Here is a 20038-nt window from a genome sequence, read left to right on the forward strand (position 1 = left end):
ACCAAGCATCCCAGCCAGAAAAAATCTCCATCCCTTTGCATCACTCGGTAGCGCTTCTTTCCTGTCTCAGCCAAGAGGAAAGAGAGGGAATTCATCAATTTCTCAACCCCTCCACTCCATGAGGCTCCACGGGGGCTTCTTGGCTGTCTCGGCCATTTTAGAAGTGGCAAAGCCAGGCCAATTAATTGAAGTTAAGTATCTTGTTCTAGAAAACCCCATAAGGTGTTATGTATCTTGATCCATGATCTGAGTGGTATCTTCTCAGCTATTAAATTCTTAGGAAAACACTTCACATCCACTAGGATGGCTATAATAAAAAATACGGATAATAACAAGTGTTAGTGAGGATATGGAGAAATTTGAACCCTCATACGTTGCTAGTGGGAATGTAAAATAGTGCAATAGCTTTGGAAAACAGTCTGCAGTTCCTCAGAAGTTTAAACACAGAGTAACCATATTACCCAGAAATTCCACTGCGAGGCATACACCCAGGAGAAATGAAAATATATGACTACACTTGTAGTCTTGTACATGAATGTGCCTAGCAGCACCGTTCCTAATAGCCAAAAAGTGGAAACAACCAAAATGTCCATCAACTGATGCATGGATAAACAAAATGTGTTCTATATCCACACAATGGAATATGACTTGGCAATAAAAAAGGAATGAATACTGAGATATGCTACAACATGGATGAATCTTGAAAACATTATGCTTTCAGACACAAAAAGCCATATATCATATGATTCCACTTATATGAAATGGCTAGAATAGGCGAATCCATAGACAGAAAACAGATTGGTGGTTGCTGGGGCTGGGGGAGGGGAAATGGGGAGTGACTGCTAATTGGTCCAGGGCTTCTTTTTGGAGTGATGAAAATGTTCTGGAATTAGATGGTGGTGATGGTTGCACAACCTTGTGAATATACTAACAAAATCACAAATATACAAAAAAAAATTCTCAGGGAGAAGAAAACTAATACTGAGTACAGTCTGCCAGAGCTGAGCTAGTCTCCTACAGGTAGCCCTCATGGTGAGACCACAAGGCTGGTGATAGCCAGTTTTACAACTGAGGAAATGAAGGTCCAGATAGAATCCATGACTTTCCCAACATCACTCAGCTCTAAGAAATAAACCAATCCAATTCTGTCCCAATCCACCATCCATCATCTTTCTCCTGTTCTGTGTAAGGCTGCAGTCTTGTTTTTTTTGGCCATTTCCCAGCCACATGACTCAGGAACCTCAAGCCGAGCCTCAAGTTCCTAATCTGCAATAGCAGTGATCTCTGTACCCTGCCCTTCTAGGGCCTCAATTATACGGTACAAGCCAGCAGCCCAACTTCTTGTCTCCAGAATGGTGGTGTGGTCCTCAATCCACAGCTGTTCAAGTCTGTCCGATGTTTTACTGGTTAACTGCACATTTTAGTTTTCTGTGTGTGGGATCAAGGAACTTCCCACAAGATCTATGGAGGGAAGCTCTGCGGATGGAGGAGCTGAGTAGTGGATAAGGGCGCCCGGTCCCAAGGGAATCCACTGAGCTCTTCTGAAAGCCCTACTTCTCCACCCTGCTCCTCTATCCTCCCCATCCTGCCTAAGCCACCACCAGTTGGACTTTCTATGGTAGCCTCTTGAATATGTCCTTCCCACTGGGAGATAGCACGGCCAGGCACTACCCCTTCCCCACCAAGATGCCTGAGACTCTTAGTTCTTTGCAAATGAACTGATCTCACATCTCAATGACAGTCACACTGTGGTTCAACTAATTCCCATTGCTTTCCTTAGGTCTAGGAGAGAAAGGCCAAAAGACCCAGGACTCCTATCAAGCCCTGCCTCTGTCTAATTGGGGCAGGTCTCAAAAGAGAAGTATTTCCTGTCTTTCTCACAGATCGTATACCACCTTCTTTCCCTTGATGACAAATCTCTCTCTCCAAATAATTCTAAAACTAAAAGGGCCAAAAGCTAGTATAGGATTATAACCTACATTGTCTACTAAAAAGCCATAAACTGCCCCTTTAGTCTCCAAAGTATAGAACATGCACCATTGATCTTCACAGGGAAGAACCAGCATGGATGTGGAGCCCCAGCAGGTCCTTCCTCCAGCCTGGCCAAGGGGATCGCATGGGTTAAAATGCCCTGAGGGCTGCAGCATCATCATCCTGTACGTTTAGGATTGAAGGCTGCTTTCACATATCTTATTTTCTTAAATCCCATTCTTTTGTGGGATTATAACCTTGCTCTACTGATAAGAAACGGTAGCACAAGAGGTTGACAAATGCAGAACAGGACTGCAGGCCACTCTCTTGATGCCTGGTGAGACCCCTGCTCTACCACTCAAGGCCTCAAACACAACCAAGACCAACGATGGCGCTTTTTAACCCATGGCCGCATAAGGTTCTGAGAGCATGGCTGAGGTTCAGGAGAAGTCAGGCTATTGCATCTCCCTTTCCTGGCGTGGAGGCTGGCAAACAGATCTAATGAAACCTTAAGAGTCAGAGATTTGCACTTGCTAACAGGCGAAACACAATTTCCCTCTCCAGATTGTTGGTGGCATGGAAATAAGTAAAATTATTTTAAAATGTGTTCACGTTGTCTTTTTGAAATTTTGAAGCAAATTCTACTCTCTGTACATCACAAGGAAGCCAGCCTAAAAGGCTTCAAGGTCCCCAGATCTTCTGAACATCTCCCCTCTCAGTACCTCCCATCCTTAGAACACCTCCTCGTTTGCAAAGCCCTCGCCCATGTCATTCCTCATCATTTGCTCCTCTGGGAGCAGCCGGGGCCCAGAAAGGAACACAGACTCCCCGGGGACCCCAAGAAGCACCTGAGCCAGGGCTTGAATAAACCTCTTCTGATTTTCTATTGGATCGACCTGTCCCAGGTACTGCTGGTCCCGGCCAACCCCTCTGGCAAGTCACCTGTTTGTAGCAAACAACAAACCTTCCCAGCTCTGCCTTTTGTGCAATCCCACCAAACAGCACTGAGTCAACACCTCGAAGTACAGGAAACCATTTGGTAAGACACGAGGATTAAAAAGATAAGCTGCATGACATTTATTTTGTCTTGTTAACATTAATATCTGTAGAAACATTTTTATTGTCAGTATAAAAATTAACAGGTTTTATTAAATACTTTCTCCAATTTCGTAACACGTAAAATCAGTGTAATCTGCATTCATGTTGCATGGCTATAAGAAAGTGAGTAGGTGTTTTGAAAGCAAAACACAATACTTTAAAACGGAACGAACAACATGACGATATTCTGTCTGACATTGGTATTAGGCCAGATCTGTTGGTGAGGTCCTGCCAGAATTAGACGGAAGCAATCCCTAAAAAGATGGAAGGATCCCCACAACTATCAGCAGAACGACTCAGTGTTTCAATTTTCTATGATGAGACGTGAAGATCCTAAAAGGCTTCTCCACTGCCAATGAATCTGGAAGCCATTATCAAAATTCAGTGAAGAGAATACAGGCTAATCTGATTAATGTTCAACTCAGGGGCAGAAGGCCAGCTGCCAGAGAGAAGTACATTCTGCTATCCTCTCAACTAAGGTCCATCCTCAAGGAACGGATTAAGGCATCTTTTTTAAGAGGACGCTGGTACCATTTGTCTTGAGAAGTCCAGTTCAACCTTACAGGGGCCCAACGACAGAGCTGCATACCCAAACAAAACACCTTCTTATTAATGGGTTCTTTTAATATGGGCATTTAGATGGTTTAAGAACAATTATCTGACAGCAGAGTTTAAACACAAATAAATCAAAATTTCACTTTCTGCAAATTAGTCACATCCTGTAAATATTTCTTTTCAAAGGATCTGATAACTAGTTAAGTCCAAGCAATCGATTAACTAGTCTGATGCGCTGCCTGCATAGAAATGCCACTTAAATTACAAAAAAACACTATAAATGATTAATTGTTTTGTATATTACCAATTCATTAATAAATTAATGTTACACCATTTTCCCTGAAAGCAAAAGTACTTTTCCACCTCTGCTTGGTGAAAATTAAGAAATTCTGTGTAAGAACAGCATTTAGCAAATAGCTATTAAAAAAACAGAAACCAATTTTCTAGGTGCATTGAGACATCCATTTAAAATCAATACAAAAAATAATTCCTTGTAAATATATAATATATATTTATACATAATTTGAATATATTTACATACATCCAGCACCTATATACTGCAATTGTGCTCTGTAAGTGTGTGCTGACATATATTTTCTCCAATTATTACAAAATTCACAAGGAAGGCAGAACGTATGTTTGCCTTGAGTCCGGCTGGTCCACAGCCAGTACCCACAGTGGGTCATGGGCGCGTGGGGGCCCATGGCAGTTCATTGCCCCAGAAACATTCTTCTTCTCCTGGTGAAGATTACAAGTTCCAACTGTATAAATTCTTTACATGTGTGCCGATTACTTTTCCAATTATTTACTCCTCTGATCCATATATACAAGCGGAGACAAGCTCCTGGAGGCATGGCCTCCTTGCTCAGTGTAGCTAGGTTCCTGGTGCTGTCCTATTTGGGGACAGGCAGACAAGCTCATTCATGTTTTAACACTGCCGTTTATGTGTGGATACTGAGGAAGGCATGGGTCGTAACACAAGAAAACAGAATCATCTCCTGAAGAACATGAACTCCTTGTGTCAGGGTAACTAGGAGAATACTGTTCGAGAGGCTGACTGAGGTCCAAGTATTCCTGAAAGAAGGGAAGAGAGACGTTTTATTTCATCTTGGGTCAGGATAACAAGGTGAATACGGTTCGAGAGGCTGACTGAGGTCCAAGTATTCCTGAAAGAAGGGAAGAGAAGACTTTTATTTCAAACGCAGGCTCTGGAGATGTTGATTTTGGAGTTGGGACAGCCCGGGGGCACCCCTTGAAGGTTCAGAGACCCAAGCCCACCCTGGCTCCCACAAAGACCTCCTTGAGATTCCAACTCTATTAACTCGAGGCTACCTTTAACTTTTCTTTCACAACCCATCACAAATGATTGGCAGGTAGGGAGTGCTAAAACCTAGCTGGACTGTAGGCGCTGGGTGGTCAACTCTGCTTGCACAAATGACCTGCTTGCTCTGTGCCTCCTCGCTGGAGCACACAGTTCAAATCGAGCCCCAGCAAAATGAAAAAATGTAACATGTTGTGGATTCTCAGGCCCCCTTTAAATAGGTGAGACCATGAATATTTATTTTACGAATGACATTTTACTATTGTAGTTTCTAGGATAATTTAAGGGGAATATATCTTCATTCAGCGGGTAATTTCACAGATGTGATTCATTACTCTCAGAAGTTCTCCGAGTTGAAAATGTAAACTGGTTCAAAAAAGGCTTGGATATGCCCGTGTATGTTAAACCTATAATGGGCTGTTAAAAAAAAGTTTAGGAAAATAGAGGTTAAGTTTCAAAGTTTTAAAGGTTTGAAATTCAAAAATGGCTCTTCTGCTTCCTAAAGCATCCATTAGTGTTGCTGTCGGAGAAGAGATGGCCCAACATCCATTTCCTCTGACTTATGACAGGGCGCGAGCCCACTGCCTATTCTTGTATGTCCCAGGAGCTAAGAATGGTGTTTAACATCTTTCAATGGTTGAAAAAAATCAAAAGAAGAAAAATATCTCATGGCATTAAAATTATATAAAATTCACATAAAATGGAAATTTTAGGGTCCATCAAGTTTTATCCAGAACACAGACACATTCATTTACATATTGTCTGTGGCTGCTTTCTCGTCTCAAAGGCAAAGTGGAGTTGTTGTGACAGAAACCGTACAGCCCAAAAAGCTAAAAATATTTACTGAGTGGCCCTTTACGGAAAAGGTTTGCAGACCTCTGCTCTGAAACTATGAAATGATCTCTAAACTGGGGGACTTCTGGGTCTCACTGCCTCGACTGAGCTGCCACGTTGGGGTGGCTCTGCTCACACACCCAGAAGCCAACAACTATTCTATGACACGTGGTTTTGCTGAGAGGGGCCAAAAAGTGCAGACCACAGCACAACCAGCCTCAGCGCTATCAGAAAAGAGCCCACAGAATGTTGGCAACCGTACGTTTTAAAAGACAAAAAAAAAAACCAACCCACTATAATTTATCACCAGGGTTGGCAAGAGAAAGAGTCCCTCTCTGAGAATGGGGGATGTGTCAGTTCCAACAACATCAGCATTAACCGCACAACTGGAAACAAACACGCCCACCACATCAAAAGAGAACTTTTTGCTTACAATGATAAAAATGAAATTTTGTCCTAAATGGAACCATTTTTCTCGAGCATATGGTAATGATTTTCAGAAGGAAAGAAACTTCGATTTTTATATCCGTTAGACAACATGGCATTCTGCTTTTTTATTTTAGGATACTAGATGTAAATTTCAGTCTGAACGGGCCCACTTTAAATGTAAATATATAAATAAATAGCATTGAGCATGGACATAGGATCGTTAAAATGGGACTTTAGTGCTTTTCCTAAATGAAGCTATAAATGTTTGGATCTGATAGGGAAAAAGTAGGGATATCAGTGGATTCCAAGTCTAGGGTTAAAAGAACTTATACTGGAAACAACAATTTTGGCAGGAGAAGAAAGTTGTTTTTTTTTTCCCCTTAAACTGTTCCTTTCCTTTCAACTTCTGAAGGTCAGCTGTATTCATTTAAATGCAATCTTTCCCTTTATCAGCCACAGTCAGACACACAAGATAATGTTGCTGGCTTAAGGCTTCATATCACAACATTTGATTATCTTTTTTAAAAAATCACTCTAAAACTATTAAATGTATTATTTAAAAATAAATGCATTATTTTCCCTCTAGAATATCTGGGTGTTTTTAACCTTTTTTGGTGTTGTTAAGACAACTGTGGGGTTTTTTTTTCCTGTTTGAAGGCACACTGCTCTGTAGCTTCATTAAACATCTCAATTCACTCACTAACAATTTCTCTCTCTCACAGGTTTTTTCTGGCCTTGATGGGTTTATCATCTTTCCCGCTCAGATCATACTCTTTCCACGACCACAGAGACCACTCTATCTGCACGCAAAAGCGAATTCAGACAGTGAGCGACAGAAGAGTGCTTCTTTTGTTGGTGTAGATTATAAATATTTTATGGAAAATAAATATTTCAATGAAAGGTACAGGCTTTCACTTAAAAATCGTGTAAGTCATTCATTATAGGAAACTATGTTTACAGACACATGGATGGAGACCACAAGCCACACGCCATTACCAGACAGGGTCATGTAGGACTGTGTCATGTGTTATTAGAAGCTAGAATCGCAGAACTTCATGGCATCTGATCAACCTCATGGGCCACAGGACACCAGCAGCTCACACATTGTACAGGGCACAGAGTCCCACCAGCACTAAAACTCACGCTCCTTCCCAGGCAAATCCAAACGCTGCAGCTGGACAATTCTTTCCTCTCCCCACACACACAGACACACACACACCCTGGACCCACCACTGAAAAGCCACAGGGAGGGGTGGCCTCAAGTAGGGCCCCCAGTCTTTGGTTTCCTAAGTCAGAACTCTCAAAATATAGTTCTGAGAAAAATCAAGATTTGGGAGGAACACACAGTTTAACTCTGTCTGACCCCTGTGGAAAAATGATCAACTGAACCACAGACTCCAGCAAGGGAGACTGCATTTAGAAAGCTGTGCTGGTCTCCCGAGCAAGGACCGCAAGCTTTGGGACGGAGGTTCCTACCTCATTGGTTGTGAGAGTGAGAATTCGGTCCAAGTCTTCCACCAACTGCTTGAACGTCGGTCTCTGGGAGGGCACTGCATGCCAACAGTCCCTCATCATCATGTACCTGGAAGAAATGGGTTTCCCTGGTGAGTTAATTTCCTAAGCACTAGGTACACGGCTACTAGCCAGTGTTAATAGGCAATATGGAGATCCATCCTAAATTACGAAAATGTATCACAGCTTTCCAAGCAACTAAATTAGGAGGTGGTTATTCATTTTCCCAGAAGATTGACTGCTTGGTTCCTCTGAAAGGCACTTTGATTTACAAAAGCATCACTTTACCCAAAATGTTTTAGGAAGGTAGCTACACCATCAGGAAAGACACTTCTATATGCTTTCACTGCTGGCTTCTGGCAGCCCTGCAGCAGTGTCACATCACAGTGGTACCCCTCTTTCACGGCACTTCTGGATATTGCAGGAAGAGCCACACAGCAGCAGGCGGGTCTCCAGTCTTCCCTCCCCACACGCCCCTGCCGGGACCAGAGCAGCTCCACTTTTACCTGCCTGACACTTTGGGTTTTGTTCGAACTATTCTACTGGACAAAGGTTCCTCAGTTTAAAAAAATGAAGTTTGAAAACCACAACTTTAAGGTAAGGTTTTTATGAATTAATCTGCCACCCTGGGCTGCACATTAACTTCCTGATTAACTCTTGGAGAGGCCCAGGTTCCCAGGCCTTATCTTGATTATGGGTTTCGACAGACCCTCTGCATTAGAAAAAGCAATAGGAATGACAGGAGCACAATAAATGCCTTTATATAATAGACTATAAAATGTGGCCATTCATCAGACGTCCACTGTACAGCGAAAAGCACTCATGGGATTACTGATATAAAATCCCCATGAAGCGACACACAATAGACCGTAGTCTCCGGGACAATCACGCTTCTTAGTTAATTCTGGGGGGCTGGGAGGAGAGACTCCTTTTCAAAGCACTGATCTTACTGCACAAACGCATGTCACAAACATAACATAATTCCACTTAAAGTGTGGGGTTGGTTTTTCTAGAAACCAGCTCAAGGTTTTATAGGCAGATCTGGTGCTCTAAGGATGGCACCGGGACAAATTTTTAATCTCTGGGTAAACTATAGGTAACCAGACACTAGATCATTTACTCTGAGGAAACGTGGTCGAGGTCAATCTAGGATAGCAATTTTCAGTGGTCGCAAAGATGCTGCAGAAGCACCCACCCTTCACACACTGTCCTGGGGCCAAGCACAGCCAGTGAGGAAAGGCTGTGTCAGTTCTTTAATCCTACCCTCTGCGAGGGCAGCCCCCCGGTTTTCTAGCTTGTGTATGGAAGGCCAGAGGTGTCTTCCTGTCACTCTGAGGAGACAAGAGCAAGGCACAGCACAGTGGCCCAAGAAGACCACCCCACTCGCTCTGTGAAGTCAGGAGCCCTAGGCCAGGCAGCCTGACACCCTCTGTGATTTAAAGCCCATTCCATACACCTCAGAATGATGTTCCCTCATTTGGACAGTCATGGCTGTCAGTGTAGCTATCTATCTCAGTTCTGGGATTGAGCCCAGAAAGCTTCAGCAATCCTTCTTCTTAGAGCACGTTTAGAAAATCAGGGGCCTCAGAAAACCGAAATAAGTCAGGAAAAGGGTTACTGGCATGGTGGGTCCACCACGGCATCAGGAGAGACAACGGCCCTTACAGTTCGTTGGTGCAGTTTGCCGGCTTGTCCATCCTGTGTCCTTCCTTAAGCAGCTTAAAAAGTTCCTCCACGGGAATCCCTGGGTAAGGCGAGCCCCCTAACGTGAAGATCTCCCACATCAACACCCCGAAGGACCAGCTGCAAAGAAGGGAGAAAACAACAGCGTCACTAACCGATCTGAATCCAGAAACCTAAACAGATCCAGTTAAGAAAATAAACACCCACTCACTTCTACGTTCAAAGACAAATGACCTGAGGCCTCCTGCAGGTCATCCTAGATGCCCTTCCCGCCCCAAGGAGCATCCCCAAATGATGACGAAGTGGGGATGTCCCGATGGAATCTTCTATCAACAGACAAAAAGGTAAACCATCATTACTCTTTTCTTCTCTTTGGTGGAGATTTGGGGTTGTTGTTTTTTCCATCACTCTCAAATAAAGTTATTCGTCTTAAATGCAGTATTAGCAACGTGAAGATCTCAACTCCTAAGCTTCAAGGCTCTTTATGCTCCTGTCTGACTCGTCCACCGGCCTACAGGCCTGAGCTGGGGCTGTGACCTACCAGTATGGACAGTGGACAGAATAAGGCCAGAAAGCTAACTCTGCAAGGTACCGGCTGCCCAATGCGGCCAGTGGAGCATCTGAGGGCACAAAAGGTGCACAACTTACTAAGGTCATCAAGCCGTTGAGCACTGGGCTGGAATCAGCATGGAGGAATCCTGTGCCCCAGATGAGTTTCATACAACAGAAACTGAAAGCTTCTCACAGGGTACAATTTATGCCTGACCTCACAGAGACCCACAGGTGGACTTTCTGAGCCTCGTTCAGGAGACTCACAATTCTTGGGATAATTAAGCAGAGAATCCTGCATTTACCTATGTCATTGTGGCTTTGGAAATACACCCTTACTGACTCTATTAGGGTGAGTTTCAGAAATGAAACTGTCCCCAGTTTTGTGTGGAGGAAAGGCAGCAGCACTCACAGGAAGTTTGCTCGCTGCAAAAATGGGACTCAATGCCTTCCTTCTAGGACTGCCGAAGAGGACTGCTGTGACAGCACAGAACCAATGCCCACCCCAGAAATCCTCCTGCTCATGCAAATAAAAATAGCTCAACTGGGGCCAGCCCAGTGATGTAGTGATTAAGTTCGTGCACTCTGCTTTGGCATCCCGGGGTTCACAGGTTCGGATCCTGGGCACGGAACTACACACATCGCTATGAAGCCATGCTGTGGCGGCATCCCATATACAAAATAGAGGAAGATGGGCACAGATGTTAGCTCAGGGACAATCTTCCTCAGCAAGAAAAAAAATAGCTCGATTGATTTTTTTTTTTTTTTTTTACTTTTTATTTTAGAATAAATATAGACTCACGGGAACTTGCAAAAACAGTACAGAGAGAGCCTCTGTACCTTTCACCCAGCTTCCCACAATGGTAACCTCTTTCAACCAAATTTCTAAACCTAAAATTCCAAAACACCAGTTGAAGCTTGACCCTGAGAGTATTTTTAAGTGTATCATATTAGAAATATTACATAGTCTTCACTATGTTTCTGTAATGTTATCAAGGATGCTAAGACAAGATCAGAATCTTTTCAAAAGATCAACAGAGTGAGCAGGCCCCAAGATCATATAAGCAGATGGTGTCCTACTCAGCCTTCCCCTAGAAGGACAAACCTGGGATGGGGGAGATAGCAGAAACCACCCTCCAAAAGGAAAAGTTTCAGGATTCCTATTTTAAGGGAGCACAGAACATGCCAACAGCTTGGCACATCAGATAGCAGCTTTGTAGTTGTACGTCGTGAATAAGTTCAAGAGGGGGACTTCCGCTCCGGCAGGAGGCGGCTCGCGGTTCCACCTCCCATGCGCTTTGAAGCCAGGCAGATTAGTAACAGAGCATTGGTTACCAGCCTACCATAAAATCCGTCCTTTCTAAGGTCGGCTCCTGCATCGTCTATGAATGTGTGAAATGCAGCAGGCACCAAAGAATGAAGAAAGGCGAAGAACATCCAATACTATTGCAACTCAACCCAACGGAGAAGCCAGAGAAAAGGGAGTTACTTACACATCACTCTGATGGGTGTACACTCGATCAAAAAGAGCTTCTGGAGCCATCCACTTGACGGGAAGTCGCCCCTGTAGGTGTGGAAGAAATGCAAAAACCAATATATTAAAACCAGTTTACTTTAGCAGGCTCAACAGGGCTGTGCTCTGCTTATTTTAAGAGCTGACACTCATGGTTTTCACTGGTCAGTCATTAGAGCAGAAATAAGCTCCAACAGGGACTACACATAATGTGTGAGAGGCACAGATACGGGCACATTAATAAAACGTTGTTTCCTTGGATTCTCATTATCATCCATCTCCCTAGCACACAGACACACCCTGACCAACTTCTAGGCAAAAACTAACCCAGAAACTCCCAAGCTCTAATCCTTGCTAGGAAAGTTCTTGACAAAGAGTTTTATAAAGATCCTAGAGGCTGCTGATTATTCTATATAAGACTATTTCACATTTACTAAAAGTATCTTAAATATAGCCTAAATTTGCTTATTGAGAAGTTTGTACGGAATAAGGCAAAAGAATAGGAATGAAAGGTAGAGGAATGAGCCCTCATCAGTGCTTCTAGCTCTGAGCAGCTATCATCTTTCTTCTGGAACATTCCACACCACCCCACCCCACCCCACTTCCCGCGGTATCACTGCCATAGACTTACATTTGTGGTCTTTTTGTAATAGTCTATATTGTTGATATCTCTGGCCAGTCCAAAGTCTGCTATTTTCATCACATTGTTTTCTGTTACCAAAACATTTCTGGCTGCTAAATCTCGATGAATACACTGAAATAGAGAAAGAACGCATTTCAAAACGCTTCAAGAATAAAAAGGAAACATACTGCTTACAACGCAGTCAGAAAATACATCTTAAGTCGAAAACTGGCATTTCTTTTCTAATCAAAAATACATAAAAAACCAGGGCCCCAACCATTCCACATTCTCTTTTATCTGCAGTTGACCAACAGCGGCATCCTTCATACACGAGCTGTATAGATAGTCCTAAAATCTTTTATCTCAACACTTGCTCTCCTGCCCTTTACAGCCGAACTCTCAGAAGAGCTGGTTCAACTCCAGCATCACATCTTCTTCACCTCCTGGTCACTTCTCAAACACTCTAACCTATTTCCATCCCTCCCCCCCTGAAGTTTATGAAGAACCTCTTGTCAGACCCAAACAACCTCTTCCAACACCTCAATTTTTCCTCCCTGTAGTTCCGAACACTGCTGACTTTTTGCCCATTTTTGAATACTGTCCCAGCATTGAGTTCTCCCCATCTCTCCTTTTGGCCCACTCTCTCTCTCCCTCTCCCCACCCTCTCAGATTCCTTGGCTAGCTCCTCTCTTCCTCTGTCCCTCAAAATAGAGGAATTGTCCCACTGATTTTATATATTTCCATATATTCTCATGGCTCCAATTCTTAGGTACATACAAAAGATCTGCAAATTCCTATCTCTATGCTGACCTCTCTCCTGGGACCCATGTTCTCATTTTCAACAGGCTATGGGACATTTCCACACTGACATCCTTTGGCTCCTCAAATTCAAGGTCTCTACTTCCCTAATTCTTACCCTCTTGGTCTCTCTCTGTCAGAGGTATACACCAGAATTTTTCATACACTCCTTCCAAGTTCTGTTGATGTCAACCCCCAAGTCCCTCTCCAACTATCCACCTGCTCTGTTCCCACTGCTTAGTGCAGGCCATCATCACTGGCCACCCCCTCCCCGCAGATGGCCACGCCTCCTGCCTCACAGGTCTCCAGGTGTCCAAACTCAGCCCCATTGTATCTCCTACGCTTCCCACGAACTGTTTCTGAGAGAACTGGTCACGTCCTTTCCTGGCTTATATCATGGCCAATGCCCATCTGTCCACAGTCTCAGTCCAGTCCTAGCACAACAGAAGAAGTCCAGTCCTGGCCCACAGAAGGCTCACCCTGTGTCTGCCACACACACAGGGGCTAGATGCTCAAATGCTCCCTATAGGACAGCTGGTCTGTGGTCCTAATACCAACTCTTTGGTCTTGGAAAGTTCTAGTTATTATCACTTCTGTCTTTCCTTTCTATAACTGATATGCTTTTGTAAGCTGTTCTAAGTGTTTTAGTTGCATTTTAATACAGATCTTTATCACAAGAATTTATCATGATATATGGTAATTAGTGTCCCAAATCATCGCCCCCTATTTTTGGAAGAGGTAAGGCATAACAAAGAAGCAAGGCATAAACAATCTAAGCACACGCTTTTAACAGAGGTTCCTGGCAAAGGTCACTATCACATGAAGGACGGAGCCCTAGCCATCCATCGACAAAGGTGACATGGGCTAATCTTAGAGAGCCCTTCACGAAACGGCCAATTCAAAAAGGAGAAGCCAAACGATCTCTGAAGAATAAATTAGCAATTGTTTTTTCTGCCCACCCCCAACTATTCCTCGCTTTCATATGCTCCTGTGGCCCCCTAGATGGGCTAAGAACAGAAGTGGGGAAGCAGGAAAGCCCTGTGCCTGGCCAGACTGGAAGCAGGAAATTCAACAGCTCCCAGAAGCCGCCTGGGGATCGGCCGGGGCGGGAGCCGTGTTCCTGGTTTCGGAGGCCTCTTCAAATTGAACTTCCAAGCCCTGGGCCAAACTCTTCGGCAGTGTGCTCCCTGCTGACACGAGCTCTGTGTGTTTGGCAAGCTGTGTGGTCAGAAGAATCTGGCTTCCCATGCACTGGGCTCCGACCACACATTAGGGCTCCACTCGGACAGACACCCCGACAGCGACCTCTACCACCTTCTCGGCAAAAGCCAGACTCTAGCGCCACCCACCCCCCGCACCCCAGAGTGCCAGGAAACCCCGAAGCCCACCCTCTGGGCTGAACAAGAAGAGACTTGGAACTAATACCCAAGAAAAAGAAAATAATTAAAGTCAAGCCAAATTCCCATCATCGACAGAAATCTGAGCCGTTCTCCAGCACAGAGGGCTGACCATTTTACATGAGCAGGGCCTGGGACTGTTTGCTATTGCATTTTTTTAATAGGTGAAGGTCAATGGGTCACTAAGGGAAGGAAGACTAACACCCCTATGACACAGAGAGTGTGCTGGATGCCTCTGCACAGCTGATCGCATGAAATTCCCATGGCAACATATGAGATGGGTATTACTGTACCCACTTTACAGGCGGGGAGCAGAGGCTTGCTTTAAAAAAAAAAAAACAATAACAAAAAGCAAAAAAACCTGCTCAGGTTTAACACCCTGGAGGTTTAACTAGTTTTGGGATCTTGTAAAAAAAAGAAAAATTAGTGTACCTTGAACTAAAAATAACAAGGCTTTCAAAACTTGTGTAAGGCTCAAATACCCCATTACCTAATTTTTTTTTTGAGTTTTTATTTTTTTATTTTTATTTTTTTCCCCAAAGCCCCAGTAGATAGTTGTATGTCATAGCTGCACATCCTTCTAGTTGCTGTATGTGGGACGCGGCCTCAGCATGGCCAGAGAAGCGGTGCGTCGGTGCGCGCCTGGGATCCGAACCCGGGCCGCCAGTAGCAGACAGCAGCGGAGCGCGCACACCCAACCGCTAAGCCACAGAGCCGGCCCCCCCATTACCTAATTGTATTACTGTATACACCACGGTGTTTCTTTATTTGTGTGCCCCTCCACGCACACACCTGAAAGCTGCTGAGGACAGGCACTGCGTGTTCATCTCTACATCCCCAGCACTGACCACAGAGCCTGACCCAGCAAACATGTATTGAGCTGAATTCACAATCACACGCCATCAGGAATGAGCCAGAGACCTCACTCAACAGCTCCTTAAGCGGCTCTCTAACAAGCTCATCACTACCCACTGAGGGAACGGGGGTGGGGAGGCCAGGATCTGAACCTTTCCCTGCTTCTCCATCCATTCTCCACCCTCAGGAAGAAGCCCTCCATTTTTGGAAGCAGGTTCCTTCCAAGGGAAACATTCTTAAGATCTCCATCTACCACTTCAAACCTGTTCTACGGCCTTAATTGCAGGCGGCTGTCAGCTAGGGGCTCTGGAGCCCTGCAATGCCCTAAGGCAACACACCAGGTCTACCCCACCCTGCCTGCCAGACACAGGGCATCTCATTGGTCCTCCCCTCAGTCCACAGAGAGGAGGGATCACCTGAGAGCAGGAGAGGCTGGGAGCGGGATGGCTGGGTGAAGAACCAAAAGGCCACATCTCGGACCAGCCACTCTGTAGACCTCTAAGTCCCCATCTCAAAAATAAGGAGGGTGACTCAGACACACTCGGGCTCAGAGCTTTCCTGGCACTGGCTAACAGTCTTCAGCATCCTTATTCATGAAGTGGGGATTTAATCACACCTACTTCAGAGCTGTTCTGAGGTTATGGCCATACCGTATGTAAGATGCTAGCCCTGCACCTGGCAGACGTTAAGCTCTCAAAAAGTGACACTGATTAGTAATAAAGATAATTACTATCATCACAACACTATTAATAAGGGTATTTTCAGTCTGTCATCCTAAAAGGGATTCATTCACCCTATTTCAAAAAGTTCTTATTCTTAGTTCTCTCTCCACCACACGGAGTAGCTCCACAACAGGAAGGCTCTCAGAGCCCTCAGGGCTGGGGTGCGCTGCGGGAACCACCACCAGCTCCAGGAGCCAGATCCAACACACTGGCTTCTCTCCTCATTCTGAGCAGAATGACACACAGCTGACCACTCCCGTCTTCCTGAAGCTCCTCTGTGGCCTCTGTGAACACAGCCTGGGTTTCCTCCCGTCTCTGACTGTGTCTCAGCCTCCACTGCCATTTCCTGTGCTTTTAGCCAATCTCTAGATTTGAGAGTGTTCTTGGGGTTTGACTCCAAGCTTCCATTTCCCCTCTTCTCTGCCTACTCCCCCTACCATGTCCTGGTCCATGGCTTGAAATTACACCTTCCTTTGCAGGCTCCCAACGTGTGGCCCCGCCCTCAGGGCTGAGCTTCAGCCTGCAGCTTCCTGCTCGACATCTGCCCTTGAATGACTCTCAGACGTGTTCAAGACGCACCTTGGATTTTCCACCAAAATCTATTTCTGCCATCCTCATCCCCCAACCTCCTCCTAAAGTCTTCCTCATTCTGGTAAACTGCACCATCATCCAATTTCTCAAGCTGGAAATTCTTGATCCTTCTTTCTCTTCTTCCTATATCTAGTCAATCCATTAACTATCCTGATAGCCAAACATCCAAACATCTCCGAAATCAATCTACTTCTCTAGGGTCTTGGAGCCAATCACCCCAGCCCAACCACCACTGCCTTTCCCAGGACTCAGAGCTTCCCACCAGCCATGCGGGGATCAGCAGCAAGAGTGACCTTGAGAGCACAAACCTGATCATGTTACTCCTCTCAGTGACTTCCTAACGTGCCGAGAGCGTGGTCCAGCGTCCTTGCTGGGTCTGCAGGGCCCTGAAGGAGCAGGGCTTGTCTCTCTCCAGCCACATCTCACACCCTCCTCTCCACACGCTGTTTCCCTCCCTAGAAACTCTGCACAGCTCATCCCTGTGCTCACCGCCACCTTCCCTCCCTGACCACCCGCGTCCCCACTGCTCCTCACCCACACCCCATTTCCTCCACGGCACGTGTCTCAGCTTTTCACATACTTATTTTCGTCCCCACATTTATTGTTGATCTCCCCTGCTGTCACCCATGGTTCCTGCTCCAAGAGGTCAAAGACGATGTCTGTTCCAGCCACCTCATATGGAAGCCTGACCTAGGGTGGGAGCATCAGAATCAGGAATGCTCAGGAATGTTCATTAAGGGATTAACAAAATGACCAGGCCAGCCTCCTACCACTTTGGTATTAGCAGCAGCGCCCTGCTGAGTCCAAAAATGCTTCCCCCTCTCCCACAGAGGGAGGGCACAGAGTAACCAAGACCAGAGGGTCAGAACAGGCAGTCTGCAGACAGGCCACACTCTGCAGTGTTTTATTTAGGAAGATTTCAAAGTTACGGGAAAGGTGAAATAGTACAATGGATGTCCACGTCTGCCAGATTCACAGGTTATGCTTACTTGCTCTTTCTCTCCACGCTCAACCTCCCCATACATAAATACACACGCGTGTGCACACCTTTTATGGCTAAACCATTTAAAAGTGAGTTGCAGACCTCAATGATACTTGATATCTAAATACTTGAGCATATATCACCTACCTTAACACAATACCCCCAAATTTAACACTGATACGGTCATGTTATCTAACAAGCATACCTCATTTTATTGCACTGCTTTATTGTGCTTCACAGATATAGTGTGTTTTTTCCCACAAAATGAAGGTTTGTGGCAATCCTGCATCGAGCAAGTCTATTGGCATTATTTTTCCAAGAGCATTTCAAACTTTTTCATTATTACTATATTTGTTATGGTGACTTGTGATAAGTGACCTTTGATGTTACTGTTGTAACGGTTTGGGGCCACTACAAACCACGCCCATATAAGACAGTGAACTTAATCTATAAATGTTGTGTGTGTTCTGACTGCTCCATCAACCAGCCATTCCCCTGTCTCCCTCCCTCTGCTCAGGCCTCCCTATCCCCTGAGACACAACAATATTAAAATCAGACCAATTAATAACCCTACAATGGCCTCTAAGTGTTCAAGTGAAAGGAAGAGTCACACCTCTCTCACTTTAAATCAAAAGCCAGAAATGATTAAGCTTAGTGAGGAAGGCATGTCGAAAGCTGAGAGAGGCCAAAAGCTAGGCCTCTTGCGCCAAACCATTAGCCAAGTTGTGAAGGCAAAGGAAAAGTTCTTGAAGGAAATTAAAAGTGCTCTCCAGTCAACTCATGAACGCGAAGAAAGCAAAACAGCCTTACTGCTGATACAGAGAAAGTTTTGATGATACGGAGAAAGTTTTGATGATCTGGATAGAAGATCAAACCAAATACAACATTCCCTTAAGCCAAAGCCTAATCCAGAGCAAGGCCCTAACCCTGTTCAATTCTGTGAAGGCTGAGAGAGGCGAGGAAGCTGCAGAAGAAAAGCTGGAAGCCAGCAGAGTTTGCTTCATAATGTTTAAAGAAAGAAGCTGTCTCCACAACATAAAAGTGCAAGGTGAAGCAGCAAGTGCTGATGTAGAAGCTGCTGCAAGTTCTCCCGAAGATCCAGCTAGGATAATTAATGAAGGTGGCTACACTAAACAAGAGATTTTCAGTGTAGACGAAACAGCCTTATATTGGAAGAAGATGCCCTCTAGGACTTTCACAGCTAGAGAGAAGTCAATACCTGGCTCCAAAGTTTCAAAGGACAGGCTGACTCGCCTGTTAGGGGCTAATGCAGCTGGTGACTTTAAGTTGAAACCAATGCCCATTTACCATTCTGAAAATCCTAGGGCCCTTAAGAATTATGCTAAATCTACTCTGCCTGTGCTCTACAAATGGAACAACAAAGCCTGGATGACAGCACATCTGTTTACAACAGGGTTTGCTGAATATTTTAAGCCCACTGTTGAGACCTAGTGCTCAGAAATAAAAGATTCCTTTCAAAATATTATGCTCATTGACAGTGCACCTGGTCACCCAAGAGCTCTGATGGAGATGTACAGTAAGGTGAATGTTGTTTTCATGCCTGATAACACAACATCCATTCTGCAGCCCATGGATCAAGGAGTAATTTCAACTTTCAAGTCTCACTATGTGAGAAATACATTTCATAAGGCTATAGCCACCATACATAGTGATTCCTCTGATGGATCCGGGCAAAGTAAATTGAAAACCTTATGGAAAGGATTCACCATTCTAGATGCCATTAAGAACATTCACGATTTGTAGGAAGAAGCCAAAGCACCAACATTAAGAGGAGTTTGGAAGAAGTTGACTCCAACCCTCGTGGATGACTTTGAGAGGTTCAAGACTTCAGTGGAAGCAGTAACTGCAGATGTAGCAGAAACAGCAAGAGAACTAGAATTAGAAGTGGAGCCTGAAGATGTGACTGAATTGCTGCAATCTCTTGATCAAACTTAGATGAGGAGTTGCCTCTTACGTATGAGCAAATAAAGGGGTTTCCTGAGATGGAATCTACTCTTGGGGAGGATGCTGTGGAGATTGTTGAAATGACAATAAAGGATTTAGAATATTACATAAACTTAGTTGAAAAAGCTATGGCAGAGTTGGAGAGGACTGACTCCAATTTTGAAAGAAGTTCTATCGTTGATAAAATGCTATCAAACAGCATCGCATGCTCTAGTGAAATTGCGATAGCAATTTCACAATAGGAAGAGTCAATCGATGCAGCAAACTTCATTGTTGTCTTATTTTAAGAAATTGCCACAGCCCCCCCAACCTTCAGCAACCACCACCCTGCTCAGCAGCCAACAACATCGAGGCAAGACCCTCCACCAGCAAAAAGGTTATGACTCACTGAAGGCTCAGATGAAGGTAAGCATTTTTTAGCAATAAAGTATTTTTTAATTAAGGTATCTACATTTGTTTAGACATAATGCTGTTGCACTTAATAGACTACAGTATAGTGTAAACATAACTTTCATATGCACTGGGAAACCAGAGAATTCACGTAACTTGCTTTACTGCGATATTCGCTTTATTGTGGTAGTCTGGAACCGAACCCGCAATATCTCCGAGGTATGCCTGAATACAGTCCACATTCGAATTTC

General features: G+C 44.6%; 1 protein-coding gene across 18 annotated transcripts in view; it reads right to left on the reverse strand.

Annotated features, from left to right (window-relative positions):
- Positions 1-3024: 3024 nt before the first annotated feature.
- Positions 3025-20038, reverse strand: part of FGFR2 (fibroblast growth factor receptor 2) — a 105676-nt gene continuing 88662 nt past the window's right edge. For 15 of the 18 annotated variants that reach the window (XM_087432721.1, XM_087432726.1, XM_087432723.1 and 12 more), the window contains 5 exons: positions 12097-12219; positions 11446-11516; positions 9386-9523; positions 7685-7790; positions 3025-4698 (listed from right to left, as the gene is read on the reverse strand). In XM_087432721.1, the coding sequence (XP_087288847.1) occupies positions 4546-4698; positions 7685-7790; positions 9386-9523; positions 11446-11516; positions 12097-12219 (591 nt within the window). In that variant the 3' untranslated portion in view covers positions 3025-4545. Of the gene's footprint in view, positions 4791-7684; positions 7791-9385; positions 9524-11445; positions 11517-12096; positions 12220-20038 lie in introns of all 18 variants that reach the window. The other 3 variants (XM_087432718.1, XM_087432732.1, XM_087432733.1) reach the window with 1 other exon arrangement.

Source organism: Ceratotherium simum, chromosome 6 (assembly GCF_057802395.1).
Source record: "Ceratotherium simum simum isolate JZ-2026a chromosome 6, ASM5780239v1, whole genome shotgun sequence".
Classification (NCBI taxonomy): domain Eukaryota; kingdom Metazoa; phylum Chordata; class Mammalia; order Perissodactyla; family Rhinocerotidae; genus Ceratotherium; species Ceratotherium simum.